This window comes from Dissoconium aciculare, assembly GCF_010015565.1.
Source record: "Dissoconium aciculare CBS 342.82 unplaced genomic scaffold K489scaffold_2, whole genome shotgun sequence".
NCBI classification, from domain to species: Eukaryota; Fungi; Ascomycota; class Dothideomycetes; order Mycosphaerellales; family Dissoconiaceae; genus Dissoconium; species Dissoconium aciculare.
The window spans coordinates 1,106,860-1,133,505 of NW_022984952.1; the positions used below are offsets into that span (position 1 = coordinate 1,106,860).

The 26,646-nt window shown below is 52.6% G+C and overlaps 10 protein-coding genes across 10 annotated transcripts; 3 read left to right on the forward strand and 7 right to left on the reverse strand.

Annotated features, from left to right (window-relative positions):
• Positions 1-533: 533 nt before the first annotated feature.
• Positions 534-3,587, reverse strand: K489DRAFT_419489 (fungal-specific transcription factor; the record flags this gene model as incomplete). The annotated part of the gene is made up of 3 exons (XM_033608209.1): positions 534-968; positions 1,029-3,370; positions 3,500-3,587. The coding sequence occupies 3 exons, from the start codon at positions 3,585-3,587 to the stop codon at positions 792-794; spliced, it is 2,607 nt and encodes an 868-aa protein (XP_033463246.1). The 3' UTR covers positions 534-791.
• A 2,038-nt stretch (positions 3,588-5,625) lies between these two features.
• On the reverse strand, positions 5,626-8,853 carry K489DRAFT_312921 (histone transcription regulator HIRA, WD repeat superfamily; the record flags this gene model as incomplete). The annotated part of the gene is made up of 1 exon (XM_033600896.1): positions 5,626-8,853. The coding sequence occupies one exon, from the start codon at positions 8,851-8,853 to the stop codon at positions 5,626-5,628; it is 3,228 nt and encodes a 1,075-aa protein (XP_033463247.1).
• Positions 8,854-9,101: 248 nt separating this feature from the next.
• K489DRAFT_109691 (uncharacterized protein) lies at positions 9,102-10,436 on the forward strand. Its single transcript, XM_033598883.1, has one exon. The coding sequence runs from the start codon at positions 9,154-9,156 to the stop codon at positions 10,024-10,026; it is 873 nt and encodes a 290-aa protein (XP_033463248.1). The 5' UTR covers positions 9,102-9,153; the 3' UTR covers positions 10,027-10,436.
• K489DRAFT_109686 (uncharacterized protein) lies at positions 10,161-12,250 on the reverse strand. The gene is made up of 3 exons (XM_033598882.1): positions 11,840-12,250; positions 11,500-11,782; positions 10,161-11,415 (listed from the first exon to the last, which is right to left on the reverse strand). The coding sequence occupies exons 1-3, from the start codon at positions 11,969-11,971 to the stop codon at positions 10,295-10,297; spliced, it is 1,536 nt and encodes a 511-aa protein (XP_033463249.1). The 5' UTR covers positions 11,972-12,250; the 3' UTR covers positions 10,161-10,294.
• A 369-nt stretch (positions 12,251-12,619) lies between these two features.
• On the reverse strand, positions 12,620-13,853 carry K489DRAFT_406989 (uncharacterized protein; the record flags this gene model as incomplete). The annotated part of the gene is made up of 3 exons (XM_033607316.1): positions 12,620-12,692; positions 12,753-13,785; positions 13,841-13,853. The coding sequence occupies 3 exons, from the start codon at positions 13,851-13,853 to the stop codon at positions 12,620-12,622; spliced, it is 1,119 nt and encodes a 372-aa protein (XP_033463250.1).
• Positions 13,854-14,076: 223 nt separating this feature from the next.
• K489DRAFT_376615 (uncharacterized protein) lies at positions 14,077-15,007 on the forward strand. The gene is made up of 2 exons (XM_033603958.1): positions 14,077-14,141; positions 14,201-15,007. The coding sequence occupies exons 1-2, from the start codon at positions 14,128-14,130 to the stop codon at positions 14,751-14,753; spliced, it is 567 nt and encodes a 188-aa protein (XP_033463251.1). The 5' UTR covers positions 14,077-14,127; the 3' UTR covers positions 14,754-15,007.
• Positions 15,008-15,209: 202 nt separating this feature from the next.
• K489DRAFT_313645 (uncharacterized protein) lies at positions 15,210-18,455 on the reverse strand (the record flags this gene model as incomplete). The annotated part of the gene is made up of 1 exon (XM_033600954.1): positions 15,210-18,455. One exon carries the CDS (start codon positions 18,453-18,455, stop codon positions 15,210-15,212), a length of 3,246 nt encoding a protein of 1,081 aa, XP_033463252.1.
• Positions 18,456-19,040: 585 nt separating this feature from the next.
• K489DRAFT_109744 (uncharacterized protein) lies at positions 19,041-20,369 on the forward strand. The gene is made up of 3 exons (XM_033598884.1): positions 19,041-19,646; positions 19,709-20,244; positions 20,298-20,369. Exons 1-2 carry the CDS (start codon positions 19,311-19,313, stop codon positions 20,195-20,197), a joined length of 825 nt encoding a protein of 274 aa, XP_033463253.1. The 5' UTR covers positions 19,041-19,310; the 3' UTR covers positions 20,198-20,244; positions 20,298-20,369.
• On the reverse strand, positions 20,022-22,041 carry K489DRAFT_376618 (acyl-CoA dehydrogenase-like protein). Its single transcript, XM_033603959.1, has one exon. It carries the CDS (start codon positions 21,787-21,789, stop codon positions 20,488-20,490), a length of 1,302 nt encoding a protein of 433 aa, XP_033463254.1. The 5' UTR covers positions 21,790-22,041; the 3' UTR covers positions 20,022-20,487.
• Positions 22,042-23,320: 1,279 nt separating this feature from the next.
• K489DRAFT_406994 (uncharacterized protein) lies at positions 23,321-25,912 on the reverse strand (the record flags this gene model as incomplete). The annotated part of the gene is made up of 2 exons (XM_033607317.1): positions 23,321-25,570; positions 25,634-25,912. The coding sequence occupies 2 exons, from the start codon at positions 25,910-25,912 to the stop codon at positions 23,321-23,323; spliced, it is 2,529 nt and encodes an 842-aa protein (XP_033463255.1).
• Positions 25,913-26,646: the final 734 nt, after the last annotated feature.

Genomic DNA, 26,646 nt, shown 5'->3' on the forward strand with positions numbered 1-26,646 from the left:
GCGACAAAAGGATAAACGCCTTCTAACAATAAAGTTGGATTTTTCGACCGGTGGATTTCGGTGCTCCCTCCGTCACGGATACGTCATGTAGAGTACTTACCTAAGCATCCATCACACGACTTCTTCATGTCCACGTCCGAGTTCGCGTGATGAGTACCTTGACAGGCAGGCAGGCATGGTCATGTTGACGATCTCGATGGCAGAATGTAAATTCTTCGGCCCGACATGTACTAGGCATGGGATTTCTGCAAGAATGCTCGGAGAAAGACGATATGTCGAGATGAGATGAGAAGTTCCCTCGTTTGGTGTGGTATATAAATACAACATTCCATGCCCATCCCCGTCCACGATATTTCCCGTCGAATTTCTCCAAACCCGGCCATGCGCCAAATATTTCCCACAAATTCCCATCGTCGTCATCTCATCGTCGTTATCATGAGTGGGCTGAAGAGAGGAGAGGTGAAGGTAGGTAATTCACGTCCCATCTCACGTATACGGCCTCAAGTTCACTGATGCCGTTGGCGGAGATTGTACTTACGTGCAGGACTTTTGTGCTTCTCAGAATCAACGACCAAACTCTCGGTCTGCATCTCTGAGCTGTTTCTCAAGAAGTAGAGATTGCGTCTTCGCCGAAATTTGGAGTGCCATGAGCAGACCCCAATCGTGTCGCTCCCCCCGCGGTGTCATTTTCCGAAAAAACAAGTGTGCTGCGAAACATCCGCCTGCCTTGAGCAAATCCCGAGTGTTCACTAGCAGTATCATAGATTGTTCCAGCCACGTAGGCTCCATTCTCATAGCATTGATCCGTTGTTGGGCGCACCCATGAAGACGCTTGCATTCGCACTGCTGTTCGCCGTAGGTTGTTGCTGTTGCGTGACGTCCATATTTAGGTCCAGATTCATTGGCCAGAACTGCGCACTATCCATGCCGCCGTTACCACTACCTTGGATGTACGAGTCCCAGGCACTCTGTTATGATATCATGTCAGCCAGGGATGCCTCACGACACGTTGTTGAACTATCACTTACCCAATCAATGTCGGCACCTAGTCCGTCAGTGCCGCCCATGAGACCGGTCATGCCTCCAGCTGCTCCGCTGCCCTGCACGAGCATCTGGCTCATGGGACTGAGCGGGCCGCCGTGAACATCCCCGCCGGAGTATCCAGGAGTCAGACCCGTACGCTCCGGTATGCCGTTGTCGTTCAAGAGACCAGCCATCCCCATGGGGTACTGCGGCGATCGTGGTTCGCTTGAGCCGGTTCCTCCAGAAGGCCCAGAGGGAGGACCATTCATGACGAAGCTCGGACCCGGTGGCATACCACCAGAGGAGAGCAGGCCTAGCGTCATTGCCGCCGACTGCTCCGGCGCGAGATCCTCGATCTTGGCGCCGTTCGAGGATACACCAGTAAAAGTGTTGTTGAAGGAGGTCGGGAGAAGAGGATTGCTGGGTTGGCCGTTGACGTTGTGGCTCAATTGTCCGTTAAGCTCGTTGGCAGCGCCTGTAGGCGCTCCAAGAGCGTGAGTCTTACGGCGCTCAGTGATTGGTCGAATCTTCTCCACCATGACGCGCAGCGCGTGTGCACCCTTGTATGCCTCCATGCTTGCATCGCGGGCTTGGTCCCAAATGACTATACAGTGCTCCACGGCTTGCAACATCTCTTCACGCTTCCCTGGATCATAGAGGTCGGGCACCGATGCTGCCGCGCCAGGCTTACGGCCGTTGCGCTCCTCGCTAGCGGTGTGGTGGAGATCAGAACAGATCAACATAGCGGCGAGGAGGAAATCGTTGGTGGTGAGGGACGAGATCGACCATTTGACAGACCGCAGGCGCCCACCCGGTTGTGATTCTGCATGGAGGGTAGCCTGATGACCGAGTAGTTCTAAGGATGCATCCAGACATGTTCGGCGCGAATACGCATATTTCGATTGCTCCCGCCCTCGCATGATGAACTTCCTGTGCAAGACGAACAGACAACGTAAGAACATCATCTCCAAACCAATGCGCTGCATGATCAGGTTCGCAGGGTCTCGGGCTGATTCGGCAAAGGAGCGGGCTCGCAGCAGCGGCGGATACTGCGCGCGCGTCTCCCGGAGCTCGTGGTCGGCCTTCATGGTCTCCTCGTAAGACATTGGATTCGTCAGAGACTGAGCGCGTTCGACTATCCGGCCGAAAAGGTAGTTCATCTTGGACTTGGTAATCATGTATGACATCGGGGTCGCTTCTGAGACAGGCCTCGAAGGTGGTAAAGCTTTCATATCCTCGAAGAGCTCGTCATCGTACAGGTTCCGAGGAGATTCAGTGTCCATATGATCTGTCTTGATCATTGCTGGTAGACCGAATTGGAAAGAGACGAGTGAATCAAAGCCACAGATGAAGGTCCACACACGCCGTCGGATCTCGCCCTGGAAGGGTGTGATGGCCGGATGTGGAGCAGGATCGCGATGATAGCCCATCCGCATGGCCAATCTTACGCAAATGCTGACAAGCAGTAGAACTCCAGGCTCGGCGTCTTTGCTTCGCCCATACTCTGCAAGCATATAGAGTACCATAGCCTCGAGCATGTGTGAGATCGGCTGGGTGATGTCCGCAAGCTGCAGACATTGCGCAGTCAGCTTGCGATATTCATGGGAGAGATGCAGACAGCGGCCACGGTATTCCGGGGGCTCGTCGGCAGCCCTCGAGTACGACTGCAATGCCAACGTCATCATGGAAAAGTTCAGAGCAAGCCAGACGACTGACGATTCCGAGGGATTCAGCCAATGCTTGTGATATTGCTTCTGAAAAGATGGACCGTGGATGATGTGTACTGATGGGTCGTAGGCGTTGAAGTAGCGCGCGATCAATCTGTCCGCGTCGACCTTCGGTGGATATTCAGCGAGAAGTTCTGACTTGTCCTTTGGTGGCAAACTCTGAAGAAGAAACGCCAATCCATCGTTGGCATCGCGCACTTGCGATGCCTCGTAAGTTGCCATGCGCTGTTTGAAGTCCTCTTTGTGGCAATCGAAGTACTTTTTCACCTCGCTGATCTCACAGAGAATGGCGTACCAATGAGCTTCGGATGCAAATATTGCTTTCGCGCCGTCCATCTTCATAACTCCAATTCCGTGTGATAGGTTTTCCACTTCGCTTTCCTCACCTTCGCCCTCCTCTGTGATCATGTCTATCGGCGTGTGGTCTGAGACAGGTTCCGACGCGGTACTGAAGCTTTCACTCCGACTCGCTGCGATGGCGGCTTGAGCGACCGCGGTCGGCGCGCCCGACGCCCCACTGGTCATTAATGAGAGGACGAGGCCTTCCAGTCGATCGATACGATTCTGCATGTCATCCGATGACGCATTCACGCCCGCCGGGCTCCCTCTCTTTCGCGTTCCTGGGGAGGCATAATTGCAGGAGGCAATGTCGCCACGTTTAGTACAGTTATCGCATGGATGTCCGCGATTGCATTTCAACTTGCGGTGTCTGCATGGCGCACATGACAACGGTACGCGATTGCGTTTGCGCACCACGCGGTAGGGATTCCCGTCGGGTGAGGCCCCATTGTTGGACGAAGTAGACGAAGGCGGCGTGGGTTGATTCTGGGCTACCATCTTGTAGAATTTGATGGATGCCTTATACGGTGTCACTTCACAGTCCTTCAAGCGAGGTGTGAAGGAAAGGTCATGCGCTGGCGATGACAGGGAGCGGCGCACCAAATCCACGAATTTCGACTGGAGATAAAGGTTGGTTATCGCCGGTGACGATCAAACCGTGTCCGCGTATGTCGCATATGTTTGCCAGATGCGCCAAAGAGCCTGCCAACAGTAGCGATCGTAGGATGTCGAGTTGTGACTGAACTTGTAAGAATGGGGATGGAGACAATCTTGGAAGAATTGGGAATTCGTAATTTCGTCTTCGCAGGCTGATAGTCGGTCGCGCGTGTGGAAGTGCTGACGATGAGTGCTGAGACGAAACAGCGGGGCAGTGTGCGGGAAGTGACCTTTGGTCGAGAGAAGGTCGCAATAAAATCGTCGTGTTGAATCGACTCTACTGGCGATGGGACAATATAGGAGATGGGATTTATAGCATCACGATGATTGATGAACCACAAATTGCATGCGAGGCTTTGATGAGAAAAGGATGATGCAGCTCTGTGTGCGTGTGTCTACGGGGACTGTACTGTATGCGTGGTGGGCGCATTAGTACAGGACGAGACTGTGTTCGGTTCGGCGATTGTGGTCAACGAACTGGGGGGCAGCTGAACGGCCGCTTAGTCTCCCTTCTAAACTACTACGCCGCAAAGAATTATTGCTTGTGATTACGCTTGATTACGCTTCGACGCCTATCAGGTGCTTGTAGTGCTGTACCTACAGTAGTCCCTATCAAACACGCCCCACGAGGATACTGTAGTCATATCATATGTCAAGTGAAAGCAGAAGAATTCCAAGGTTGGATGATTGACATGTATCTCCCGACCGGATTTACCAAGCAAGTACTGTATTCATTGTAATGAGGACAATCTCGTGTAGAGCTGTCGTCTCGGTTCACTGCCTAGATTGAGACGTACGCATCCTAATAGGTACTGTCGGACATCGCAATGCGCTTACCATCATTGATTGCCACACGGCTCGAATCCCTCTCATCACTCGATGCTTTGGGGTCTTGTATCAAACATCACGTGTCGCACAGATGTGCTGACCATAGCCCGAGGTGTGAGTCACCTCAGAAGACGAATGGAGAAGTTTCTGTCAGAAACGGCGAATGTTGGGAGGATTTACAGGACTGTACCTAGTAGGTGCGGACAATTGGAAGGACGCATGGACCCTGTCAGCATCACCGGACTTAAGCGACTTTACCTCCATCTCGCGCACGTGTTGCACTTCACGTCGGTCCAGGACAGCCCAGTCGTGGGAAGGCATGTACATATCGCACTTCGTGGTTGTATAGCCAGCCCGTCAGGCGCCGCCTCTTACGATAAGCAAGATTGTTGCGATGCTGTGTGCGCACAACATTGCGCTGGGAGCAGGAAGGAGCATACGGACATGAATCAAGCTTTCCAAGGGCACGCACGAGGGTACTTCACCAGCCGAGCTGGGGCTATTGCAGCGCTCGAAGCTTGTCGTCCAGCCCAAGCTCTACGGCAGGCGTTCGTTGCATCATTCATTAAATTGATTTCGTACACATTGACAATATTGATACATGAAGACAGATTACCGCCCAACCACGCAATCTGGTCGTTATCGACCATGTTGGCCAGTTCGCTATTCTGCTCCCGAGTCCAGCGGCAGCTTGAATATCGATGTGAGGCTTGGCTCGCCTGCTCCGACGCGCGTGGAGTCCAGCGTCCAGTTCGAACAGCCGAGTTTGCTGAAGTTAGTCACTCGCTTAGTGGCCTCCCAGCATTTCTATATAGATCTTCTTTCCATTGGTCATCTCTGGCAGGGCTTGATCATTGATCATCCGAATGAAGGATCCGACCAGTACACAAGCAAGGTCTTTGACGAGATGCACGTCCCGGTCGTAATAAGTAGAATCGCCCGAACGGCGCAATTCAGTTTGCGAACAGGCGTCCACTGTTTCTTGGACGGCTTAAATTCATGCTGCGAAGGCTTCTCCTCTAGCTGCGGACACACAGGCATCCTAGAACTCTCAGGTCGTATCCATGCTAGTATTGCCATTGACTTGCTGAGATGTAGGGCCCGAAGTTTCACCTTGACCTTGAACGGCGAGCTCGCCGACCAAACCCAACAGCCGGGCATAAGGCACAGTGACTCGCTGCAAGTCGCGGAACTTGCCGAGAACTACCACGACCTCCCTCAGAAGATCTGTTCGTTTCCATCCAACGATTTCCTCTGTGGGGCTCCATTCCACACCATTGCCAGGACCCGGAGGACCATCGGCATCTTCACCTCGTGGCTGTTGGCTCTCATCGTCCTCGCTGAATGCGCTTCCCATCAATCCTGCCAGAAGCTCCTCAACCTTTGCTTTGGCCCCCTCGCTTCCAATGCGTTTGGCGTACATAACAAGATATAGCTTGAACTCGTCTTTGGCGCCAAGAGTCTGCGCCGCAGCGAGGCGATTCTCAAGGTGCGCCATTGAGATGCTGCTTTCCAGACCTTCCCAGCCCTCTGCACTAAGAAGCTGCTTGACAAGCCGTTGGAGCGCGTACGCACGTCCTCTGGCGAGCGCGGCAGAGTTGGTATTGCGTTCGAGGAATGTTATGATGCCCGCCGAGATATTCTCGGGTCGGATTCCTTCGGCAAGATCAGTGTTAGTCGATGACTTACTCGCGCTGTTCGATGTAGCGGTAGATACAGGTGCGCTCGTTCCGACGCTGTTCCAGTACTGGCTACCGACTGCCCACCAAGTCTCACTCAGCCGTTGCCAGACGAACATGTTGGGATTGTAGGCAAATCCATCGCCAGAGCTCATCCCCACGATGATCTTGCCAATGCTGTTCAACCGAGCAAACATGACACTGGGTCCATGTGTGACGTGAGTCATTTGGCTCTGTGCCGCCAAATCCAATGCAGGGGCGAGGCTCACGGGCGGATGCGGTGCACTCATTGTTTTCATATTCCAGACGTAGCATTGACCCACTGCTGTTACTGCTAGAAGCCACCATCCTCGACAATCCAAAATGACAGGTTGGGCTTCAAGCACGCAGGGACTGAGCAAGCGCCGACCGGCGGGAGTCCACACGTGCAGACTGCCGTCCTCACAAGAGGCGGCCCAAAAGTTAGAGTTTCCTGTCACGAGCAGAACTGCTTTAGGGAGAAAGTCTTGCCACAGAGTCTGGCCGCGTCGCGTAAGCGTGATGCGTGTTGGATCTCGATCGACAGCTCTTCCCGTCCGGGATGGTCCTGTGGCATTTCGAGCTTCGAATGCAACAGCGTTGTCTCCTTCAGCGGTCTCTTTACCTTCAGCCTCTTCCAGGGGCCGAAGTATGACACTTCTGACCTGGGGAATCGCAAGGCGGATGCTGCTAACAGTCAAAGCCGGATTGACGATGGCAGGTCGCAGAACATCCGGTACATCATTTGGTCGTTTCGACACTGTTGCAGCATTGGCAGGCACCAGGCCATTCTCAGTGTTGCTAACAACCGGCGTTGCCCCGGACTGCTGAATGGCCTGTATTCGGGTCTCATGGCGTTTCTCTTCACCGTCTCCAGCGTCTACTACCTCCGCATACTTGCGCTTGTTACCGATCAGGAGACTGGCCAGTCCGCCCTTTGGCAGACCATCGTATGGCCTGCTAACATCGAGAATTTTGGCTGGCTCGTCAGAGGGTCCGGTGCCCAAACGAACAGCCTGCTGGAGCTGTGGGCGGGGCAAATTCGCTTCGCCTTGGTTGGAGGAACTGAGAAGCAGGGGAGCAACACGCTTCTTACCGTCTTTGGTAATAGTGATGCGCTGTTTGAGCTTGTCGACCTTCTCGACCTGTGGATCTTTGAGAGCCGGCGGAGGCGCAATCACGGGTTCGGGAGCTGCTTCTTTCGACTTATCTTTTGCTGTCTCTGTTGCCGTGGTGTCCACCATAGGCGTGTCACCATTCACAAAGATACCATCGGGCGCGGGGCCGTCTCCCATCAGCTCGCCCATGCGACCTTCGACGCCCCTGAGCTCACCAGCCTTACTTCCTTCTTCCAGCAATAAGGCGTCTGTGTTTTCCACGATGCCTACCCTACGTCCGGCTCCGAATTTTGATAATTGCTTGTCGTATTCTATCGACGGTGCAGGAAACCCCAGCTCGCCCTTATCAAAGACAAGAGCTCCTATGGATCCATCTAATGAGGTGAAGTACAAAGTCTCGCCGTCGGGACTCCATGTTAGATCGCTGATAGCTTTTGCGCACGTCTCTGAAGTCGTCACATACGGTCGGGTATAACTAGTATTCCAAACGCTGATCGTCTTGTCTTGTCCGGCGCATGCAATGATCGTTTGTGTGTGCGGTGACACATATGTCTGCGGGTCTATGTTTGCAGGCGTCGGCTGGCTGCAAAAAAGTCGAGGAGAAAATGCACAGACTTCAACAGGCCCTTCGTGACCGATGAGATTGATCTCGCTGGTCCAGCTTCCACGAGCAATGATTGCGACTGAGCTGACAGGGCCATTGACCGCATTTGCTGCTGCAATATGCGCCCCTTCAGGACTCCAGGAGCACCGCCTGAAGTACGTTGTGAGCGGAGAAGCGTCGAAAGGTCCACTGATCGTAGTTTCTAACATGAAATTGCTGGTCTGGTCATGTGCTGTTGCATTTGCTGACGGTGAAGTGAATCGATATACCCGAATGCTGCGGTCGTCGCTCGCCGTCGCAAAGTACTTGTTGGCAGGATCGAAAGTAATGCCTTTCACGTGTGATTGGTGATGCAATAATGTTTTCAAACGTTCGAATGTGCTTCCTGACCACACTACGACCTTGCTGTCCAGCCCGACTGACACCAGTATTGAACTGTCACAGCTCCAACCCAAATCTTGTACATCATTGTCGTGTCCAATCAGCCTCCGGAAGATCCTCCAATTCTCCGCCGGCGGTGTCTCGTTGCTTCCAAAAGTTGCGTGCGCAGGCGGTCCCGGATCCAGTGTGTAGACACATACTATCTTGTCGTCGGCGCCAGATGCGAGGTACTTTCCGTTCGGACTAAAGCGCACTGAGTGAACAGTGCCAGAGTGATATGACAAGCTGGCAAGCTGCTTGGGTTTGGTGTAGGAAGGATTTGATGCATTGAGAATGGCGTCGGTAGACCATATGCGAACATGACCATCACCAGCCGCAGTAGCCAGACGTGATCCGTCCGGCGACACGTTGCAGCTATAAACCTCGTGGTCTTTCTTCTCTCCGCCGTGTATCAGCCAAGACGGCTTCGTGAACCGCATGGTGTCTCTTTACTACCGATATGGAGTGGTATTTCTTGGTTCTACGATCGCATTTCCGTCGAGAAACATAATTCGGAGGCGTGACAAATTGAGTTGTGGTGTGTATGAGGTGAGCAGAATCATGGATTCCCTGTCGGAGATGCGCTCGAGACGAAGCTCGAATTGGGGGACGCGTTCCGCGTCAGATCACGTGTCCACTCTATGACATCTTTCCCGCGGTCAATGCCGATGATTTCTACGCAGTCAACATCGTGTTAACCACCATGTGACAATCATCTGAGCTTGAACTTGCCAGCAACGATGTCCGAGTACTGGAAATCGACTCCTTCATATTGGTGTAAGTTTTGCTCTCAATATGTGCGCGACTCGGCGATCGAGAAGCGCAATCACGAAGCCAGCATCAAGCATCAGAACAATATTCAGCGAAGTCTTCGCAATCTGCATAAGAACCACGATCGGGAGGAACGAGAAAAGCAGCGAGCAAAGGATGAGGTAGCGCGGCTGAAAGGAGAAATCCCACCACCAAGAGATGCAGCACCAACGGTCCCCGCGACTACAGGCCCGTTATTGACACCTGCTCAACAAAGGAAAGCACATGCAGAGCAGCTCGCCAGCCTTGGTGTTCTTCTTTCGGGAGAATTAAAGCGAGAAGTAACAGGAGTCGGAGAATTCGAGGTTGTCAACGAACGACAGCTTTACAATGGTGGAAAGCCAGTGGTATCGACAGTGTCGCGTTCGTTGGCGGAGATCCTAGCCGAGGAAAGATCAGGCGGAGGAGCGAATGAGAATGAACCCGACGACCGCCTCAAGAGAAAAGCCGAGGATGACGAGGACGACGATGAAAACACAAACCCGAGGGATGAGGAGGCACGGCCTAAGAGACGAGCGTGGGGAAGCAATTTCAAAACTTATCCAGGGCAGAAAGAAGATGACGATGTTGAAAATCTGGACTCGCTGCTCAGTGGGGTGCGAGCTGCGAAGGCCACAGTCGCATTGAAGAAAGAAGATTCGGTCCCGACAGACGCCATCAAGGGCGAGGGATTACAGTTATCAGAAGAGACTTCACCAATCACTGAAACGAAATCCAATGTCACAGAGCTCAAGCAAGAACCAAACAACGCTGAAAATGCACAAACGGCTGTAATCTTCAAAAAGCGAAAAGTAAAAAAATGAATACTCTGTTTACAGGGTGCCTCATCCGCCAATGAAGGTTGGCGATTCTGTCTGACCGACTCTTGCAGTGTGTCAGGTCTGGGTTATGCCAATCGTATCCTCGCGCACCGAGATGCCTGGTCTATCTGAGAACCAATTGGTTCGCGGGTACTCTTCCAGATCGATTGTTTACACAAAAAGCTGGCCCCGGCACCTATGCGGATATAGTGACCATGATCACGACTCTGCACTATGGCTAGATTCTCGCGTATTCAATCCTTTGGCCACGTCAAACGGCCTCTTCCTGATCGGTCCTCGGATCCAAATGCCTTTTCTGGCCATCTACACACCACATGATGAACGGCCCAGAGTCCGCTGCTGCCTCTGGCACAAATGGCTGCCACCAACGCCCGATGATCATTTGTCTACCTGGCAGCATCACGCCTTCATAAGCCCAATGCTCGCGAAACGTTCCGCCTGCCTCCAGCTTATATTTCATCATGGTGACCCGAATGAAGCCCGGAATACCGCTCTGAGGTGGCAGCGCAGTCAGGTATCCATCCGCATGAAAAACTTCCGCGTCATCACCATCTTCTTCCTCGCCGAATAACTCACGGCACGTAATTCTTTGCGGAGGGAAGGCCAGGGTTTGAGAGTTGTCAACAGAGCGATCTTGAGACCGCGTGACATTGCGAGGGCTACCTTTGAGTGGGGTCAAGCTATGCAGACAGTCCTCGAACTCTTTCGGCCAGGTGTCGTTCCCTTTTTGATTCATGCTGAGCTCCCACTCAGGGAAGGCATCCTGTGTTGATTCGTACTCAAACTCGTCTTGCCTCAACGCGTCATCCGAAGGTCCTGCACGAAGCTCCGCTAGATGGCCCTGGTCGATGAAAGCAAAGCAGGTCTTCCAAATTCGTCCGAAGTGCATGTCGGAAGAGCTCTGAATAGGATCGGGTGAGATCGGGCAGTTCCACATCTGGGGTGTGTCATGCTTGTCCAAACCTTTAAATGCAGGATACAATGTGCATTCCTCTGACCTGATCATGTGGTACTTCCAGAAATTGATTTGATGCAGCACCCAGGGCATGTCGACCACGTGTCCATCACGACCGTGAAAAATAGACCACTGCCGAGGTCCCGAATAAGCTGCTTGCTGCGATTGAGGAAAGTCGAACGCCTGGGGATCTGGCGTTCTCAGATCAAGAATCAAGGGCGCAAACACAACCTGGACAGTGGCTAGAAGTCGAGTCCGACCTTTTGCTGCATCACTGTGAGATGGTCGCTTGGTTTTGTTTTGGTTTGGTGCGAAAATGTTCTTGAGAATAGTACTCGCCTTCAAAGCGAAAGTCTCGAGATGTTTGATATTCGGAGAATGGTCTCGAGGATGCGCCTGATCTGAGGACCATGATTCTATACACACTACATCAGCAATCATTCGCATGGTCGATTCGCTCGCACGCCAGCCCGGGAAACATGGTCGAAGACACAACTCACCATTGATCAAGTTTCGAATCACGCCCAGACATACTTGCTCCTGTCGACTTCGTCCAAGCTCGAACTTTGGTGGATCGTAGAGCCAACGTTTCCTTTGCTGGTATGATGCTTTGCAATATAAGTTATTGAACAACCCGAGCGGCTTGTCGAAAGATTCGAGAAAACGATAGCGCCAGAATGAACAGCCATCCGCTTCGACAGCATCGTGCAACGAACGACACACAAGTCTGAAGGCCTTCAGATCATCGTCCGATTCCAGTCTGCGAGCAATATCTTGACGAATCTGTGCAATAATGCAATTGTTAATGCCGACATCAAACCCTACACGGACGTCACTGACCTCGATGGGAAGTGCATCGAAAATGTTCGGCCCCGGCTGTCGCTTCTGCTGGAACGGCTCGGATTGCATAGGCGCATCGCAGGCGTGCTGGAAATGTGCCATTAGTGGCTGCGGTTCGTGAGTAACGAGCATGTTCAACAATGATCACGCGGTGGCGTGGACGAATGGTTCTGGGCGAGAAGACAGCGTGATGGGGACTACTTTCGGAAGCTGAACCACAGCGAGCAGGTTGAACAGTGAGGAAGAAAGTACTGAAGCGATAAAGTGTCATGCGTAATCATAGCATGTGATTGTGCAGGTGATCCGTGTCGTCGAGCAACTTCACGACACAACAATGCCACGAGCTCATTCTAGAGTCTCGAAGTCAATTGTATCGGCCTCTGGCTTGTGACAATAGCGAAATTACAGCTGAAAGGCTTCCGCCCGTCAATCGACTGGGAAGGCGCTATGCGTGACTACCACCACTTCGGAGTCGTTCGTTCCTTCCAATAGATCGCAGCTGCAGTGCCCGACAGGTAATGAATGTTGGAATCAGAAGGTGTCGTGCAGTTGAAGAGCCCACAATTTGAAAGGCCCTCTTCCGAGTAGCGCATGTCTCTTGCGAGCTGTTTTTAGCATTCACTTACGATTGCACTGCTGCCATAACAGTCGCAAAGCCAGATTCATTAGCTCGTGTATATCCTCCGAGGTAATGAAACACCTGTCGAAGTTCTTCAAGTTGAAAGTCAATCATGGCTTGCACATCTATTCATGGATTATGGTATCAATTGTACTTGCTCGTCAGTTTCCAGATCCCCTGCCAGCGCCCCGACCAGCGCCACCACCTCCCATGCCACCCATGAAGTTTCGAGCCCTGTGTGCGTCCTTGTCAGTAAAACAGTCAGTCGCATGAGGTGCCGATATTTTGACTCACATATCGGCCATAGCTGGGTCGTTCATGAGAGCGCTCAAGTCGGGCATACCACCGCCGCCACCTCTGCCGCCTGCACCGCCTGCACCGCCTGCACCGAATCGCTCTGCCATGTTCCGTACTTGCGGGTTGCTCATGATGTTGTTCAACATGTCCGGGTTTGACATCAGATTCTGCGCCATCTGTCGCATCATGGGATTTTGCATAAGACCTGCGAGATCTGGCATGCCCCCGCCACCACCACCTAGCAACGATGCAAGACCGCCGAGATCCGGCATCCCACCTCCACTTGCGCCTCCTCTTGTTGCGTCTGGTGCACCGATGTCGTCATCGTCAATCTCATTAGCACGCAGTTCCTCAAGCTTCCTCTTCGCAGTCTCAAGGCCCTTCTTCATTGCGTCGCTACCACCGCTACCCTCGGCATCAATTCCAGATTGGTAGGCATCTACTGCGCCCTGTGCATCACCCAACGCGAATCGCGCAAGACCCAGGCGAGACCAAGCTTTGGTGTACTTTGGGTCGGTCGCAGTGGCGAGTTCTGCGTCGTTGCGAGCAAATTCATGCTGGTTCATGGCGCTGTAAGCAGCCGCACGGTTGGAAAGATAGATTGGGTTGAGCGGGCTGATCTCTAGAGCTTTGGTGTAGTTGTCAACAGCGGTCTGGTAGTCCTTTTTCTGCATAGCCGCGTTGCCAACGCCCTTGAGCTTCTCACTCTCATCAGTTGGACCACCCTTTCCAGGTTCGGCATCAGCAGGACTCGGCGCAGGCTTCGAGGAAGCCGTCGTGTTGCTGCTGCTGGCGCTTGCGCCTGCGCCCCTGCCCTTCAGCTTTTCGTAAACTCCATAAATGCTGAGCAAATTTTGTCCTCCCAGAGCGTCCTTGACGGCAGCTTCATCGGTAGGATCAACATGAAAGCACTCCGCTATGCAGTTGGAAGCAATTTCGATCGAGTCCGCATCTTCGGCCTGTAGGGTGCCGTCCTTGAGAGAAGTCGACAGGAAATCAAGGATGGCTAGCGCCAATCGCTTGCGAGAATCTGTGGCCTATGACATGTTAAACCTGACAAGCTGGAGTAGTAGAATGCAGTGAACGAAAGCTCACCATGATTGAAAATCAGATCACGCTTATCCGTCGAGGACGAATAAAATTTATTGGATCAACTCGACTTCGCAAGTGACCCGTGGACGCTCTTGAAATTGTAATTCATAGGTCTGCCGACTCTCGACCAATCACACGTCGTGGCGACTGGCGACTTGCGGAGGAGGGGCAACAGCGGGGTGCAACAGACACGAAGTCGCGTTTGAACGTGTTTGTTGATACTCATCAAGGTCTACACATCACGTTAACTAATCGGGTCGCGTGTCTGACATCATTCACGATGTTCAAAAAAGAGTCAGTACGTGTCAGATTGAGGTCTAGGTAAAGATGCTTGGCTAATCAACTCGTGACAGATTCAATGCCGGCGCCAAATCGAAGGTGAAATCCTCTGTACAGCGTGCGATCCGGCAGAAGGTCATCGACACATATCCGCGCCTTGAACCACATATTGATGAGATCATGCCCAAGAAAGAACAACTTGATCTCGTCAAAATTCCAGACCGAGTGTCACTGTATAGTTCCAGCAACACCCCATTGTTCTGGCAACACATGGATGACCCGATCATCCCCCACCTCCATATTGTTCACAAGTACCCATGGTGCTTCAAGAGAATACGTATTGATCGCGGCGCAATCCGATTCGTCTTGAGTGGAGCAGCGTTGATGGTGCCCGGACTGACATCGCCTGGCGGAAGGTTACCAGGATCAGATGGGGACTACAGCAACGACGGAGAGGAGATTGAGGCAGGCGAGGTTGTGGTTGTCGATGCTGAGGGCAAAGAGAACGCGTGCATGGTCGGTGTCTTGAAGATGGGCACGGCTGAGATGAAAGAGAAGAAAAAGGGTCCAGGGATCGAAAATGGCCATTATCTCGGTGATGGATTGTGGTCATTGACTTTGAACTGAAAATGCATTTTCCACGACAGTCACGGTCTGACGGACCAAATTTCCAGTAGTGGCTGCTGAATGCCGTCGTTCGTGGTGTTAAATTATACACAGTTGCCGGCCGAACGGTCATCTCACGGTCGCTTCAGCGTATTCCAAAAACAATCGCAAGGCATATTCAGACCGATCTGAAGGAATTCTTTTGCCCCCGAAATCGTTCGTTGCACACCCGATTGATGGAAATGCACAAGACTTGCATGCTTGGTTGTGACTCGGAACCAGAGTTTCAATATCTTTCACAGACACGTCCAATGAGTTTGAATTGTGCTCAGCAGTCCCGCCGCATAGTCGTAACTAATTATCGCCGGCGTAGTCCAATATATGTCTCTAGCACGTAATATTATCGGCAGAGTCCATTTTGCGTTTCAGGGAGTCTGCGGGTCGTGTACATGCTGATAGCTTGGATAAGCTAGTGTTTCAAGGCTGACGATCTTTCCGCCACTGCAATGAAAAATAATCAAGACCAACAGCAGGCGAGCTTACTGAGGCCGCCCTACTCGTAGCTTCTGAGGACAATCCACTACCTGATCCTCTGCTGCCAACCCTGCCTGCCGATGCTGCGACGTCTTCGATGCTGTGCTGGGCCACAACGTCGTCCACGCTTGCAAGCTGTGGCGATACGCCATTGCGGGTCCCTCTAGACAGACCTGCTTCTGCCAAAGCTGTCGAAAGGGTCTCCCCAGAAGCATCAATCCCAAGCAGGAAGCGTGACACCTCCATGCAGATTTCCCATGCACCGTCTTGTGCGGCCAATCGTAACAACCGTGCGAATTCATGTACCTGGAATTCTTTATCTTTGGGATCTTGTTCGAAGGCGTACAGGACGAGCAGGTAACCTGCAGCAGTGTTCCACTTGTTTTGTGCCAGCGATTGCTCGAAGAGACTGAGCACGGGCGGTAGATATGAGAAAAGCGTCTCCCAGCTGCGCAATTCGGTTTTGCGGGTGCAGTTGACAACAATGTCCAAATACGACTTGAATGCAGAGAGAAATGACAACACCGGCGGCAGAAGAGCTGTCTCGGGTAGGGAGGGTGGATTATCCACCTCAGCATCCAGAACATTGTGCAACAAAACTTCAAGACCGTGTGAGAAGTACGGCAAATGCTGGTAAGAGTTTGACAAGTGCAGAGCAGCAGGAGCATTAAACTCGCCGAGGTGGTACTTCAACAGATGTGGAAGAAATAGCTGAGTGCGCGCGGCGTGGCGGAAAAGGCTGAAGTTGATGTCGCGACGTTGGATCAGCTCGCTGTCGATTCCAGCAACGATTCCCTTAGCGACCACTGTACACAGAGGGTAGAATTCGACGGGAATTGTTACTGCTTGCGGCAAATCCCTTTCGAGGTCGTTAGGGGCACAGGCCAGGACATCCTGGACGTCTGACCATACATTCAGACTGGTGCCATCAAAGTACCACATTGACTCCCGCAGGCTGTGTCCAAAGCTTGCGCCAAAATCACGGGCATCTGTACCTGGTGACTCGGCCTGCCCACTGCTTAGTGAATTCGAAATGCTAGGCTGGTCGCGCAAAAGTAGATAGTATTCCACGTTATGCGCGACTAAGCGCATATCATATTTCAATTCGCCTCGATCGTTGGTCGAGGGCTGGAGGAGGACCAATTTCCCATCAATCAGAAACAGTACCGATGCAGTCGTGACGTCTTGTGAGGGATCGCCGTGCTCTATTTGCTCTTCTGGAATGACCCAGCTGATAGCGCGGACGCGAGAAGGCGCTCGTATGATACCGTGGAAGCCAATTTGACCCATCTGGACAAGTCGAGCCGTAGTGTTTGCACCAATGACAATGACAAAATGTAATAAGGTGTTGTCGTGAGTAAAAACAAGTACGGAATCGGAGCCCGAGACGGTGGTTGATATTGCTGGTGCGGGCAAATCTTCGATATGCTGGATGTGAGTATGGCTGAGCGACTTGTCCCTGGAGTAAAGCCGGATCTGGGGCTTATTTGCAGCTTCCACAGATGCTATCAGAATGTGCTGGTACCAACACATGCCTCCCCGGACAGAAAACTCATTCTCCGCATGTGGATCGTCAAAAGTCTTCCAACGATTGCTCGAGAGACTGTAGTGTGCAAGGCCTCGACGACCAGCGACTGCGACATATTTCCCGTCCGCAGATATGACAGCTTGCTTGATCGGCCATTGTTGTGTAAGATAGTACGAAGGAATTTGAATGGTCTGTAACAGAGGCATGTCTGAGGGAAGGGACATTACGTTCTCCACTTCATGCCCCTTGTAAACCATAATGCTGGTGCTGGAGAACAGTAATCCACGAGAGACATTTGGTGGTGAAAAGCAGCTTGTGGTGGCGCTACGGGCTACGTTCAGAAACCACAGCCGGTTATCGTTCAAAGGTAGCAACGCCAGCTCGCAGCCATTGCCTATCCAGAATGCGCTTTTGATGCCCTGAAGCCACGACTCGTCGTTGGCGGATGTCAGTTCCTGATCATGACTGAATGTGTTTACCCCTGGCTTTCCATATACACTCCATGTAGCCCACCCTCTCTCGTAACCAGCAAAAAGGCAGTAGCCATCAGGAGAATATACCAAGCAGTGGAGACGACCGGGGCCAATTGATGAGATTGGTGTTTTCACTTTGTGCGATGGAGCGATGTTTCCGATATGATCTTTGACCGCATAAACATCGATATTGCCGTCTTCGCAGCCAATTGCTACGAGCGAAAACTTGGCATTGACTGCGATGCGGACTGCCCTGTCTTGGTCCGATGTCGGTTCTCGAAAGCAGGTTCCGTGGAAAAGGCTCTTGGGGTTGTCGGGGTCGGGATTTGCACTCGTTCTCCTGGTGACTGCAAATGCACGTCCATCACTAGTGATCCATGTAGTCAAGTCCATCGGACGGTCGTGAAGCATTTCGACGATGGTACACTTCTTCCCGATCCAACTCATGCGATTCACAAGCTCGGTACTTGTTTGAGACGAACCGCTTTCTGCCACCCAACGAATGCATTGCAGCGCCGAAGGCTTCTGGGTCGCGACCACTAGCTCATCTTCACGTGCCAACACGTTGCTAATCCCAGCATCGATACGCACCACCATCCGAAATCGAATGTTGACTTCGCGTATGCCATCGCCCTCGCCCGGCCCACCACTCACTCCAGTAGAGTTTGGTCTTTTGAGGTTATTGTAACCATCGACACTACTTTTCCGAGTATGCTTGTTCGAATCGACTATGCGTGTCTCATAGACTTTGACCGACGGATCCGTAGCCAAGGAATAGGTGATGAGGTACCCTTGACTAGTTTGCAGGACAATGATCAGCGCATCTGGTCGGAGCAACAACGCTGTATTGGTCCCGTATGACTTGATTGACTGATGCGATCTCTCAATCGCTGCAAGCGCGACCACAGGCTTTGTCTGCCATATGGTCAAGGTGTGTCGAGTGATCGAAGCGAATATTGCGCCTCCGCGCGACACTTTCACATCTATTATTTCATGCTCTTCAAATTCAGCATCAGCGCCGGCGCTGTTGACTGCTGGTGTATCTATTTGAGGCGGTCGATCTGCGCCAGCTGAGGACGAGGTAGATTCGTCGGCCGGCAACCCATCCCGTGAGACTTCAGACCTGGACCGCAAGACCGAGTGTTTCGTCAAAGCATAAACATTCGGGGCCGCGAGGGGCCAGTACATGGCGTCAGGAAGTCGCGCTGGTTCGGCATTGAGCGGACCTCATTCTCTTGTGAACTGCATTAAAAGACGCCTCGGTGCGTAGCATCTTCTGGCTCACATCATAGGACTCAATTCAAGGTCGGAGGTCGCGGTCAATATCAGCGGAGCCCAATGCGTGTCTAGTCGGCGGTGGTCCACCTCCATAAACTGCAGTCACGGGCGCGCTGGAATGGGCCGAGCCGAGTGATTGACTGCACAGAACTTGGAACGCTCACTTGTGTACTGGAGGGAGGGGCCCCACCTTATTGTTATCTAATATTATTGAAGACTACTCAGGCAAACCACCAGCACGACATTTGGTGAGTGCGGACTCGTTACATGGTGCGGGCGGCGATTCCCATATTGATAAAGACAACAACACGATTGATTTTTACGCGAAAAATCCTACCCTTTGGTGACGTCGAGAGGAGCCGCCGACACAAGTAAACGCCAACCTTGCACAGCGATATTTGAGATCACCATGGAACACGACTACGCGAGCGATACCGACAGTGACTATGCCAGTTACTGGCGCGACTGGGTAAGTCATGACTTTGCTTCGTTTCTGTCGACAGCAGTCTTGTGCAGTTCGAGTCGCACGCGAGCCGTGACCCTCCTGGGCGGAGTAGCCAGCTGTCACTATACTGGTCATGATCCAGGATGTCAGTGGAACAGGTCGACGATCCATATCAAGTCGGTGTTCGTGATCATGATCATGCGGTCATGTATCAAAGCAGCCTTTGACCAACATAGAAAGTGGACATGCACACCATGAGTCAAGATTGCGAGCTCCCTGCCATCGCCTAAACAATTTCTTGGGATTCGTGAAATTATGCCATGGACCTGCGGCGTTCATCATGGACCACCGATTCCAGCTCGGACGATTCATTTGTGTCGTCGTCACTCTCGCTGACTTGCATGCCACAGTTTGTATCGTCGCGAGGAAACGAATATTTCTGTGAGATAGACGAGGACTACCTTACCGACCGTTTCAACCTTACGGGCCTCAATCTTGAGGTCACATATTACCAATACGCCCTCGATCTCGTGACCGATGTCTTCGACATGGACGTGGACGACGACATGCGAGAAGCGATCGAAAAGTCTGCGAGGCATCTCTACGGGCTCGTCCACGCTCGGTACGTCGTCACCACACGCGGTCTCACAAAGATGGTAAGTGACTTGACTCCCAGCTGATACCGTGGGACTCGTGATTCTGACGATGCGTAATCTAGATGGAAAAATACAAACAGGGCGTCTTTGGCAAGTGTCCTCGGGTAATCTGCGAGTCTCAACATTTACTTCCAATGGGTCAGCATGATCAGCCTGGACACTCCCATGTGAAACTGTACTGCGCCAAATGCGAGGACATCTATAATCCAAAGTCTTCGAGGCACAATTCGATCGACGGCGCATACTTTGGTACCAGTTTCCATAACATCCTGTTTCAAGTATATCCTACACTGCAGCCACGAAAGACGCAACGGAGATACGAACCTCGTATCTATGGGTTCCGTGTTCATGCAAGCGCCGCACTTATGCGCTGGCAAGAGGAACGGCGTGAAGAGCTGAAGGAACGCTTACGTGATCTATCTCTTGAGACTGGCTTCGAAGAAGAGGACGAAGGCGACGAGGAAATTGAGAGTGAGGACGACGAAATCGACATCGAAGAGCAGGACGGCATCGACGATATGTTCGAAGGCCAGATGCAGCCAGTCGCCTAAATTGCATGTACTACTCCGCCGCCGTATGTAACATGCTCGGAGGCACGATAAGTACGCCACGCAACGAGCGTCAAACATCCGCTTAATTTTCATTGAGCACAGATTGACCATTGCGACCGAGGTGTCGCGAAATTGAGGAGATGCACGCCTGAGGGGTTGTATCGCGCCGAATGTCTTTTCAACAACAATCTCTTCCAACAAGCTGTTCAGTGTCAAGATTGATGCTCACCAAAGTCACACGCCCGCTAAGTTCAGACGCCGAGACTTCTCATTCTCATCAAACATTCTCGCTACAGCTTCCAACCTCTCCTCCGCGCTAGAATTGTTTCCTGCCGGACGGCCAAATCAGATATGATTTCCTCAGAGCCTCCACCAACGACCATCATGCGCAGATCACGACTCATTTGCTCAACAGTCGCACCAGGGCCTCCCTTCTGGTATCCAGCTCCTCCTAGCACCTGCTGCGCCTCTCGGTTCGCCAGCTCCTGTATACGTCCACCCTGCACCTTCGCTAGAGCGATACGACCAGCCACGTCGGGGTCCTGCCAGCCCTTTGACGACTGCTGCACGGCATAAGCTATCTGTTCAAGGTATGCCCAATGGCTCTCGATATACCGAGCAAGCGTGGTGAATTTGGCAGCAATGATTTGATTCGAAATCAAAGGTTTGCCGAAGGTCTCACGTTTGTGGGCGTACGCAAGTGCAACCGAAAGACACGTTCGCGCCTTGCGGTTGCACTGGACACTCATGATATATCGTTCGCGGTTGAAGTTGACCATGACGACGCGGAAGCCTTGGTTCTCTTTCCCGAGGAGGTTTTCCACCGGCACTCGCACGTTGTCGAGCTCGATCAAGGAAGCACCGCCAGCCTTCTGACCACTGTTGGGGATGCGGCGCATGGAGAGACCGGGTGAATTCATGGGAATCACCACTACCGATATACCTGTTGCCCCGGGTCCGCCCGTCCGGACGGCGGTCGTCATGTGCGTAGCCCAAGGTGCACCAGTGATCCATTTTTTGTAGCCGTTGACAATATAGAATTTGCCATCGGGAGTCTTCTCGGCTATAGTCTGAATGTTCGCCACGTCGGAACCGCCTGTAGGCTCTGTGATGCCCAAGCAGAAACTCGTCTCCCAGTTGAACAATCCCGGCAGCCATTTCTGCCTCTGTTCCTCCGTGCCGTGATGAATGACAGGCGGAATTCCAATGACGGACGCTCCTGCCAAACTGATCAGACACGCGCCTTCCACCCGTGCTGTCTCGTCCGTCTGCACTAGAAGATGGAAGGCATCGAGCTTGTCGACGGAGATACCGGCCGGATCCGGGATACCATCAGGCTTGTACTTTGCAGGCACGTCTGCGAAGGCGAAGCCGGATTTCGCCCACTTGAATGCCTGATCACGAGGCGCTTCGCCGGCCTCTTCCCATTCCAATGCGTCTGGGAGGATGTTCTGATCGATGTACTCGCGGATGGCGTTGCGGAGTTTCTTGTGGGAGTCGTTGTAGTATGGCGATGGGATGCCGTGATACCATGCTGGCTCGGCCCAGGGCGCGAGATCCCCAAAGGGCTTGTCTTCCGCTTGGGACGGCATGATAATTATTTCCTGTGGACGAGAGATCCGATGTCTAGCTACCTAAGTAGGTAACAGGGCTTCTCGAGTGCTTCGAACCTGTGGTCCGGCTCCACTCCAACAAGATCGACAGGAATCCTTGGTGGCGACTTTCGACGGATGAGGGGATCAAGAGGGCTTAAGAGATCACGGGAACAACATTCATTTCGAGGGCGACGGTTCCTTGATGTATTTATCAACATTGGTCAATCCCCTACTATGCGCAATGGCTGGACCTCTAGTGAGTGGCAGTTCTATACGGCTGTGGCCAATCTTTCTAGATGCGGAAATTCATCTACGAGAGGGCAAAGCCCGGCCACCTCGGCTCCTGCCGGTGGAGGTGTACGAGTCTGTATCGACGACACGAAGATCGCTACAATGAACATCAATCTCCATGGTTCACATTCGTCCTGGGCACCGGTGTTATACTCAGATGAAACGTAGATCTTGCGACCAAAGAAAATGAAAATCAATCAGCTCGATTATCCAAATTTCCAATGAAATGGTTCGTATAAATTCGTTGCTTGTTGATAAGTCGACGCGGCAAAGCAACAACAGAAGTGACAAGCAGCAGCCCATCGCCGGAAAAGGCGAGGCATTAATTACTCCGGCAATACAGCCATAAATTTGTCGTGTTGATATTTCCTCCCCATGGCGGATCGAGTGTACACGGATTTCTGCGCCGACCACCTCATCGCCCGTCGAATGACGAATGGATTTTGCGCCCCCCTGAGACGAATCCATTGCGACAATTATTAGAACTTTTCCTCCCCCTCCATGCAAAATCAACGCAAAAGAAAAAGGGAATCCAGAACGCCCATCGAAATCAAAAAAGAGTGCCGCCAAAGATTGCGATGATCATGGGAGCATTCCCGCAACTTGCTTCCTCAAGCAGTCTGTCTGCGTTTGTCCCGGTTGAAGTGGACGGTGCAACGGTCCTCTCTCCGATGATCTTGCTCTGATTAATATATTAATGGAATCGAATAAAAGAAACGAGATGAAGGATTTGATGGTACAACGGCAGCCCATCAGAGACGGCGGTCAGGGACCAAGTTGCGCCGATGATGTTGGGTGATAGATATGTCGTCAGTTGGAGACAGGCCTGCAGCATTCATTGTGGTGCTGAGTCTTGCCGATGCCCTGATCAGACAATCTCTGGGAGAGAAGTTTGCAGAGCATGCAGCATTGTGTGCGATGATCTGGAAGTAGTGAAATACAAAATAGCAGGTGGTGCAGAGTGCAATGACTCATGTCAAGAGCAGAGACGTTTTGGCGCGATCCGCACAATTTGTGCTCAATAGGATCGCAAAGGAAGAGACTTCACTCTGGAGTCTCGTGGTATCAGGTGGCGAGTTTGACTCGGCTGTGCAAAGAAAAAACCAAAAAAAGTTAAAGAAAGTCCCGTGGTGGGGTTTGCTGTTTGCGCCATGCCTAAGCATCATGAGGATAGCGCCGAGGCAATTCAACGCAAACGGCGAGATGTTTTAGGAAAGGTAAGATCTGTGGTTTCGTATCATTGACCGTTGAAGCTCTCTGGGCTGCTCGAGGCCACTGAGCCCTTCTTCGATTTCTCCTTTTCGAAATGCTCAGGGCCGTGGTTAGAGAATGTATAATTTTTGGGGCCGGGATCGGCTGCCTTTCGGGGCAGCGTCGCTTGCTTGATGTCCTGTGGTGGGCTGTATTCATGGACGAACAACTCACTGGCTGGTGCAGATGCGCTAGAGATCTTATATAGATGGGTATTGACTTCGGCATTCGGAGAGCCGTTTGACGAATCTGTGAAGTTGAGCTGCCCTTGCGACGACATGTACATCTGATTCTGCAGCGCATTGGTCTCGTTCGCGGGAGCCACTTGGGGCAAATGTTGTGATTGTTGGACGGAGGCGGATGGGATCTGACCCAAGTTGGACAAGCTCGTGGGCGCACCTGCAAAGGTGCTATCAGGCAGTAGCTGAAACTGTGGCAATGACAGCTCGGGCGGCACACCACAGTCAGAAAGTGCAAATTGTGGGCCAGGAAATGATGACATCATGCCCAAGGAGTACTGCTCGTCAGACAGGCCGGCAGTAATAAAATGCGAATTCTGCGGCGAGATGAGCGGTTGCATTATTTGCTGGGTAGTGGCAACAAATGGAGGAGGAGGTGGTGGGGGCATCGAGCTGTTTTGCTGTGGCAGAGAGTATGCGTTGGCAGAAAAGCATGACTGTGACGCAGGCGCCGATTGTGGGGGCGTGTTTTCCAAGATTGTCGGCCCTAGACGACCTTGGATGAACTGTTGATAGGGATGACTCGTGAACATTGGAGTCGAGGGCGGAGAAGAAAAGGCCGGTTGTGACGAGGTAGTGGACCCATGCATGAAACCACTACTGTGCTCGGCATCGGTTTCACTGATGCTGGTGTGCCGGCTCAAGTGCCCGACAGACGACCAACCAGCAGATTGCGGCTGTCTACCATACTCAGCGAGCGTCATTTCAGTCGGCGAAAGAGGCGTGGGGGGGGCAAGGCTACTTCCAGCGGTAGAAGATGTCGATGCATGACGGAGCGCTTTCGGGGAGCTTATGGACTCAGCAAAAGTAAAGTTCAGCGGCGAACGCTGCGCAGGGCCAATGGTGCTGCACTTGGCAACTCGTCCGTTCGTGACGTTGTTCATTGCCATATGCGACTGAATTCGTCGCAGTGGTTGCTGTCCCGGTTTCAGACCTGGCGACGGAGATGCGGGCCCGGAGGCACCGCTGTACGAAGTGCTGCGTAGTGACAAGGCTGCTGGCCGTTTGACGTGACGCCGTGCTGCGATGCTGGACGGTTGCTGCGGAGCTTTGAACTGGCCCTGCAATTGTGGCTGCGGTGTTTGTAAAGCGAATTGGCTCATCTGCTGAGTGAGCACCACACTGTTCTGCGAGTCGCGACGCAGGAAATCATCCTCGCCCGACCATGCCAGTGTTGCATCGACCGACAAATGTGCGGATTGCAACGCCTGCTGCTGGGCCTGTGCTTCGTGGAATTGCTGTTGAAGAAGGCCGTGCTCGATGGGCTTACTCTGGCCTGGTTGCCATTGAGAAGAATCCGTAAGCGACTGCTGGGCAAGTTGGGATTGTGATTCGGACGTCGACGTACTGCAGCTATCCGTCCAGTCGACTGGAGATGCAGAGAAAGTGGTCGAATCGCCAACGGAGCTAGATGTGGGATAGTTGGATTGATCGGAGGGATTAGAAGGTAGTGAGGAGTCATGGCTAGAAAGGGCGTCGCCGTAAGCACTTGGGAAGACATTTTCCTCCTCGTGGTTCCAGTCTTGCCCTTGGGTAAACGTCTGGGCCGTAACTTCTGTAATGGTGGGTTGGCTGTCTTGAACTTGGTTGAAATGACCAGGCGCTTGCATATCGTTACCGCCTTGACTCAACGCATTGAATTGTTCCTGGGTCAGCGTGAGCCTATTCGTCTCTTGCGGGCTGTCGAAGATGTTTTGAGTGAGCGGGACCTGCAGACTGCCGCCTGGATACGAATCTGCTGGGCCAACACTGAACATGGTTCCTGGATGGTGAGCGCCCTGGTATTGAGCCAAAGGCAGGCCTCCGAGATCGAAGCCAGCCCCGAGGTGTTCCTGTGACGCGCACTGCTGCATCATGGCAAAGTACTCGCGTGAAGCGAATGCGGACATGTTGTCGGAATCGGAGAAGGTATTGCCATTGTTAGGTGGGAACATGTTGAACGCGCCTGCTTTCTTGGCATCCTGCTTTGACTTGGCGCGCCGATTTTGAAACCAATTCTAGAGAAACACTGTCAGCATACTATCATAGGAGCGAAATATAGGCTTCCGTGAGCGACATACGTTCACCTTGTCCAGCGAAACATTGAGCGACTCAGCAAAACGCTTTTTTGTGACGGTATTCGGCTTGTTCTGCTCTTGATAATGCGCCTCTAAGATATCGTGCTGCTCCTTGGTGAGGCGCGGCTTGATGTCGCAGGAGATTTGAGGCGGAGGAATCGCAGTTGCGTAGTAGGCTGTCTTTGGGTCCGCCATGACTTGATACGGGTGCTGAGCGCCATCGAGGTACGAGTCGGTATTATCCGCATAGATATGCATCCCTGCTGGAGGCGCGAAAGCCATATTCCGAAGAACAGGTCTATAGCCGACGTCTCAAGACTAGAGACGAGATGGCACCGAGAGGCGATGAGATTGATAGAAGTGGGACTATGCCCCAGCGACGAGTCGCTCAGGGAGTGAGGGAGAGCGAGAACGGCAAATGCGAAGCGAATGTGGGTGAAATGCAAGGAACGAACGTCTGACGGTAGGCCGCCCGTGGTTCAGACCCCGATGTATGCCTAGCAACGGGCGCAGGTGGGAGCACGATGCGACGTTCCAGGAAATAGAAGCCAGCCCTGAAGTTGGCGGACAATCGCTGAGCAGTGGGAGTCCGGTCCGGGGAGGCGGCGCGCAGTTATGACAGGCGCGATAGTAAGGTCGGCAGGATTCATGCGTCGCCGAGTCGAGAATGATAACGAGAGTGTCGGAGGTCCGAGAAGGTAATAAGATCGATCCGCGGCTGCTAGAAAAGGGCACCACTTGGAGGTGGATCAAGTGGACCTAAAGTGAGGAGAATGATGGAAACCCGGAATGGTGAGGAGAATGATGGAAGCCCGGAATGGTGATGAGGGCGGACGTCGTTGAGAATCGAAGGCGACAAAACAGAAGAAAGGAAGACGCCGTGTTTCCGTGATTGTCGCGGCAGTGGAATCACAATGGCGGAAGGAAATGAGCGCGATGAAGATCACCGGGCGGTGGTGATGAGAGAAAGAACGAATATTGGGATGTAGTGGTGGTGGTTCATCAGCACAGCGAGT

Coding starts and splice junctions, on each gene's coding strand:
- K489DRAFT_109691 (XM_033598883.1), top strand. CDS start 9,154: ATGTCCGAGTACTGGAAATCGACTCCTTCATATTGGTGTAAGTTTTGC.
- K489DRAFT_109686 (XM_033598882.1), bottom strand. CDS start 11,971: ATGCTCGTTACTCACGAACCGCAGCCACTAATGGCACATTTCCAGCAC. Junction 11,783..11,839: donor TCGATGCACTTCCCATCGAG/GTCAGTGACGTC, acceptor ATTATTGCACAG/ATTCGTCAAGATATTGCTCG. Junction 11,416..11,499: donor GATTCGAAACTTGATCAATG/GTGAGTTGTGTC, acceptor TAGTGTGTATAG/AATCATGGTCCTCAGATCAG.
- K489DRAFT_109744 (XM_033598884.1), top strand. CDS start 19,311: ATGGACCTGCGGCGTTCATCATGGACCACCGATTCCAGCTCGGACGAT. Junction 19,647..19,708: donor CACGCGGTCTCACAAAGATG/GTAAGTGACTTG, acceptor TGCGTAATCTAG/ATGGAAAAATACAAACAGGG.
- K489DRAFT_376618 (XM_033603959.1), bottom strand. CDS start 21,789: ATGCCGTCCCAAGCGGAAGACAAGCCCTTTGGGGATCTCGCGCCCTGG.